This window comes from Pieris napi, chromosome 8 (assembly GCF_905475465.1).
Source record: "Pieris napi chromosome 8, ilPieNapi1.2, whole genome shotgun sequence".
NCBI classification, from domain to species: domain Eukaryota; kingdom Metazoa; phylum Arthropoda; class Insecta; order Lepidoptera; family Pieridae; genus Pieris; species Pieris napi.
Window position 1 is genome coordinate 12,695,724 of NC_062241.1, and position 6,621 is coordinate 12,702,344.

General features: G+C 34.5%; 1 protein-coding gene across 1 annotated transcript; it reads left to right on the forward strand.

The window, feature by feature from the left end:
* Positions 1 to 1,210: 1,210 nt before the first annotated feature.
* On the forward strand, positions 1,211 to 6,557 carry LOC125052024 (serine protease 53-like). Its single transcript, XM_047652664.1, has 9 exons — positions 1,211 to 1,318; positions 1,852 to 2,074; positions 2,596 to 2,830; positions 3,002 to 3,175; positions 3,450 to 3,594; positions 4,061 to 4,274; positions 4,979 to 5,225; positions 5,895 to 6,068; positions 6,392 to 6,557. The coding sequence occupies exons 1-9, from the start codon at positions 1,267 to 1,269 to the stop codon at positions 6,539 to 6,541; spliced, it is 1,614 nt and encodes a 537-aa protein (XP_047508620.1). The 5' UTR covers positions 1,211 to 1,266; the 3' UTR covers positions 6,542 to 6,557.
* Positions 6,558 to 6,621: the final 64 nt, after the last annotated feature.

A 6,621-nucleotide genomic window follows, 5' to 3' on the forward strand; every position in this document is an offset into this window, starting at 1 on the left:
GCTTGCGCACTGAATGGGTCTTCTATTAATCCATTTTCGAACCCATACTTTTCTTGCTCTTGCAAGTTCAGCTTTCAAAACTTCTTCTTATACTCTTATCTCTTTTAATACTTCTTTCAGTACTTCATCCAATTGCAAGCTCGCTTCTCGATGTTCGTCCAAACTTGCTGATTGACAGCTATCGACAACTGAATTTACTTAACAGAGCCACTAAACAAGCATCGGAAACTACTTGCACTAGACACCTGCACTAATCATCCTCAATTACTTATCATTTGCACTCGCACTTTGTAAAACGCTTATAATTTATATCAGTAGTAGATAATAAGTGATATAAGAGTAATCATCAGTAATTAATTAAAGATAATACTAATTATTGTATAAAAAGAACGTCCATGCGATGATATTAAAAAATATAAAATGGCATTCAAAGTGGGATAATTTGTCTCACCGCTACTTGTTGGAAGCTTTAGTAATTGTTAAACCATGGTTGATGTTTGTAAATAGACACAGAAAGAACTGCAACACTTTTAATGTAGTGTTACCATGGGACGGTTAAATAGTAAATAATTTTTAAATAGTTTTTGTGGTGCAAACTAAAAACTTTGATCACTGTTCCATGAATGGGATTTCTGCAGCAACATCTACTCACAGCAGCCATCATCAGTATTGATGATTCATTTAGCGGCACCCCTGCTTGCCACATGCTTTTATTTATTTATTAACACTTCGTTGCATTACATATAAAAATTGAACATAATTAAATGAAAAGGAGGGCAACTGGCGGCCTTATCGCTATCGAGCGATCTCTTCCAGGCAACCTGTGTGAATTTTTTTTTAATAAGATAAGGTGCTCAGAAATACATAAATAAAGAATAAAATAGGACAAAAAACATTAAATAAAAAACTAAGCTTTTCTTATGGTTTGGAACTGAGTAGAACTTGGGGCGCTTTTGTTGATTCCAATATCCTCGCAACACCCTATTTGACTAACGATTTGAATCGGAGTTGTTTGAACTGTGAGATATTTTTAACAGTAAGGAGGAAAATCAAAGAAAATCGTGCATACATTTTGGCTGCGAGAAAGACAAAAGTGCATAGAACACATTATTGACGATATAATGATTTCATAAACCTATTACAATCGGCACGAGGTCCGATAAAATCAACAATTACCCGATAAAATGTTTACTATTCTGATAATAATTATTTATCTTCTTACATATAAAAGGCTACTATTACGCTAAGAAAGTAATTAAAACAAAAATGGCATTAAAACTGGGTTTTTTTGTCTTAACGCTCCTTGTTGGAAGCTTGGGTAAGTTTAAATGTGAACAAACGAAACCGAAATGCCAAATACTGAGCAGAATTTTATAGGAACGTCCCTTTATTTTTACTTTTTAAAAACCTGTATTTAATATGTATTTAAGTTAATTTATATTTAAAATTGAGGTATTTTTATGATAACATTAAAATAACATGTTATATCATAGTGGTTTAAAAAATATTCTTGGAGAAATACTTGTTAAATTTATTCTTAAGATACTGTTAAATTAAAGTTAATAATAATAGTAATAGCGTTTCCATGGTTAGCTAGCTGCTGTAGTCTCTGGGAGAATGACCAGCGCTGTGGAACTTTCTGCTCCTCAGCATAATGCTGAGCCAGGGCCAATTACAACCACAGCACACGCACATTGCACACTTGAAGCGAACCGAATTTTTTATTTTTATTGTTTTTGATATGTCTTATTTTATTTTTTCTTTGAGTATTGTTATTTTGTGTGTTTATGTGTGTGTGTTTTTCGTATGTTATAAATGTTGTGTCTATGTTATAAAATTATGCCTTTTCAGCAAAACCCATTGAAGAAGATGACATGTCCATATTCTTCGACCACACAAACCCCGAAGCCCGAATAGTTGGAGGTGCAGAAGCGGGACTAGTTCCTTGGATGACTGCCCTATCCAACGGCGCAATGATCAGGAACTTTGTTTGTGGGGCCTCTCTTATCACTAACAGACATTTCCTTACAGCAGCCCATTGTATTCGAGCAGTTTACAGTGGGAGTTTGAGCAGGTTGGTAGTTAATTGGGGACTAATGTTCGATATTTTAGTGTTCATACATAGACGCCATAGCAACCGAATATGTTTTTCTAAAGATTTCCTGAAAATTTCCTACATGAAGATTTTGCAATAATCAAACCTAAGTAGTTTCATGAGTAGGAAAGTAAAATAGTATTTCAGTGTGTCCATAGTGAGAGACGTTTATCAGGCTTGCTTTATAAGTGACTATAAGTTATAGATTTGTGTGTTATTTGTTAAAGTACTTGTATTTATCATTGTCGTTTCAATGTATTATTTTATCTTGTTTTCTTTTTTGGTGTTGTGTAACTGTAATCGGTGCAAATATAAAGTATAGGTATATAAATGCTTCTGTGTAAAAAAAAAGCAGAAATACAGGTTCTATAACCATAATACCATAGTACTGTATAGTATATAGGTACAAGTTATCGGAATACGTAATCTTTAAGTTTATTGTATGTAAAGAAAAAGGCGTCACGAAAATGGGATATAACGTGGGACATTTTTATGTGCAGAAACCTCCGTGCTACAGTAGGAACTAACCGTTGGATGTATGGCGGAGTCCATTACAATATTGCCAGAAATATCACCCACCAGCATTACGTCCACGCGGATATTAAAAACGATATAGGAATACTGGTCTCGGCCAGTACAATTCGTTTCACCAATGCTATCGCTCCAGCCGTACTCAACTACAATAATGTCGGCGCTGGAGTTGCTGTTACTGTCAATGGATGGGGACACAGAAGGGTAGACTGAGTTTCAAAACCTTGCCCTAGTCTTTTTTTAAATAATATTGTTACCAATATAATAGCCAGACTACATAGATTTTACTTACTCATGTTTTAATCCGTTAAAAGTTTTAAAGTTCTTTAACAGAAGAAGTACTTTTAACCTTCTAAAAAACATTTGTTTTTACAGTTTAACGGTGCCGTCTCTGGAACGCTGATAGAACTTCGAACAAGAACTGTCGATGGTGAGTTCTGTAAGAGGGAAGTACCTCGCATCGGCCAACAGTTTAACATTCGAGCGCCCTCTGTCGACCCACGTTTGGAAATCTGTGCACTGCATTCTGTTAACCAAGGAACTTGTAACGTAAGATTTAACTTTTACCCACGACTAATGTTTAAATATACTCAATTGTATGTAAGTAGTATAATTACGATTTAAGACAGAACTGATGATTCTCTCAAGGAAGTTGTCTGATATTATCATCTATTGTTATAGTTCACAAGACATTGTAAACGCAAAATCCAACATTTATGACTGTCTAATAAGAGAGTACAATAATACTACAAGGACGTTAAATTAGGAATAAACAAAGTCAACAGAATGATTAAAACAAATCATATAAATTATTGATTTTCAGGGTGATTCTGGCAGTGCGCTTGTAAGGAGTGACAACAAACAGCAGATCGGTATCGTGTCTTGGGGCATTCCCTGCGCTCGCGGCGCTCCAGACATGTTTACCAGAATCGGCGCATATAGAAGCTGGATCGAACGCGCTATACGATAGATAACTCATTTTTTTCAATACAAATGAATGCCAATACTTAGTTGTTTCTTTCATGTTCCTATTAAAAACCAGAAGATATATTTATCTCATCATAATAAAATCAAGGCAAAATAACAAAATCATATTACAATATTATTTTGTTGTTATCATATAATTATTTATAATTGATGACAACAATCACCTAGATAAGAATTTTGATAAATACATAATTATAATATAATTCGTGATTATAAATGCAAAAGTGATTACATATTTTAGTTTTTGAAGTGATTCTTTGAATAATGGCCTTCGTCGCCATTATATTTGTTAGTTTAGTATTAGGAAGTTTTGGTAAGTTTTTAAAAGCAAAACCATTTTGCACAATAATTAATTATAAAGATCCGTGCGACCGGATATCTTTATTCTATAAATAATTATACTAAATGATATATTTGTTTAAATTTATCCTTCACAAAAAATTGCAGGCTTTCCGTCACAAGATGATCTATCATCCTACTTCTCTGGTAGAATAGTGGGAGGTGATAGTGCGGCAGAAGCCAGCGTGCCCTACATGGTTGCTTTAGTTCACGGGCTGATGGTAGCCACTTTCCAATGTGGTGGTTCTCTCATTACAAAGAGACATGTTTTGTCAGCAGCACATTGCTTTGACCGACTGTACACGGGGGGAGAGTTGACACCGTAAGCTTCTTAAAAAATCTCTTAAGTTCAGGCTTTAGATTGTCCGTAGTTATCGGATTTAAATACAAGACAACTAACTGTATATGTACTAAATATATTGCACAACTGTACGTTTATAAAAAATCGTCTCCATCCATAATATTGTGATAATATCCAATCCTTATCATCGATTTTCTGTTACTTTCTTTCTTATTAATTTTTAACATAGTAACTAATAACTGCTTTTCGGATGTCACCTTATATTAAAAAGATCTGATTTAATACGGTTTTTTAACCAAATTGGTTGATTTTGGCTGGTTGATTCTACCTAAATACGGTACAAAATTAAGACTTGAACTAAAGTTAGTCTATAAAAAATATTTTTGATTTGGAATATAGTTTATAAATCAATTAATTAACACAGAACTTCAGCTTTATCAAACGCGTAATTAACTGTAGTCAGAGTGACAGAGATAACTCGATATCGAACTCGGCGTTTCTTAAGGCAGCTTTTGCCGCGCACCACCACTATATGAAACCAGCTACCCAGTGAAATATTTCGGAACCAATTTGGCTTAAGGTCCTTCAAGAAAAGAGCGTATCAATTCTTAAAAGGTCTGCAACGCACTTGCCGAGCGAGCCTAGCGAGCGAAAGAACTCGACATTTATCTTTTATAACATTTGTTATAAACAATCTACTTAAGTATATGAATTATTAATTTCAGAACACTCCGTGTTATAGTCGGCACGAATAGGTGGAACGTTGGCGGTGAGGCATACCGCGTGCAACGTAATATTACTCATCCCAAACACATCTATATTCGGGATCCATTAAATGTGGAATACGATATTGGCTTATTGGTTACCACCACTGAAGTAGTATTGTCAGATAGAGTGAAATTGGTGCCGGTTAGTCTGGATCATGTTGGATCGGGCGTGAGAGGCAGAGTTGCTGGATGGGGACGGATTTACGTAAGTAATTTAATGTTCATCATAAAAAATCTAAACTCGTCTACATTTTTGAAGTGAAACTTCTTTAGGCGCATGAGGGTACAATTTTTACGGAACGCCACGAAGGTGTGCAACGTTTTTGTCGAAGAAAAGAGAGAGAGCGCGATTGAGATCGATACATATCAATATTATTATTTTATTAAGTAACTTAATTACCATTTTTTGTTGGTTTTGTATATTTATAAGGGCACAGAACCAAGACCTTTGCTAAAACCCAGTTGGCTATTTAAGAAAATGTGGACATAAGTTAGCAATTATGATAATAATAAATTTTAAATTTATTATATAATTTGGTCACTGTTACCATATTAATAGTGGTATTTCTATATACATAACAACAACTAATTTTAGTTCTGGTTTTTAATTAGCCTATCATTCATTAATATAGAAATACTAGGGATTTAGGCAGCTTAATTCCTCAATAATTAATTTACAAAGAAGTTTCACTTCTGACATGTGCACTTTGTACGCACGTACGTTTTTTATACGTTGATCGTCTATGGAGTTTAAAATACGTGGATTCACGTTTGGTCTAGTGACCTTTATCATATAAATTACGCACGTCAAAAACCACGATTGTTTGTCATTGGCTGGATTGTTTTTTTTGTATGTATGTACTTTATTTCCCAGCATCAAGGACCCTTATCTCCCAGTCTTCAAGAGCTGTATGTAACAACGTTAGAGGATGGGAGATGTGATAAAGAATTACGCCAGGCCTCTATCGACTCCGGTATGATACTACCAGAGTACGACCCTGCGACTGAGTTTTGTGTCTTCCATTCTATTCAACATGGCGTTTGTAATGTAAGTAACAATGTCGTGTTTGTTTAGTTGTAGATGAAGGTTTTTGTTGCTTTGATCGCCGTAAGTTCCGCAATAGAGATTATTGTTGTCATGTATTCGTGTAAACTGTAAGCCTTAGATCTACTGTTAAATAATGATACAGGAAACATGATTTTAAAAAACTTAAAAGGAAATTAAGACTTTATGAGTAAAATATATTAGGTAATAAAACTCCTGGCTGATTTTATATGCCATTATAAGTTGTAACCTTTTTGTTTTATTTAATTTGATTTTATCAAAAACATAGAGGTAGGTAGAGGTAATTCTTAGTGAATAATTTTCAGGGTGACTCTGGCAGTGCTCTGGTACGAGTGGACACAGGTGAACAGTTTGGTATCGTTTCATGGGGATTGCCCTGCGCACGCGGCGCTCCGGACGTATTCGTGAGAATTAGCGGGTTTAAGGACTGGCTTGAGGAGAATTTAGTGTTGTAATATTTATAATATATATAATGGAAATAAATTAATTCCTGTCAATATTATTTCGACCCATATTCACTTGCATAACATAACTA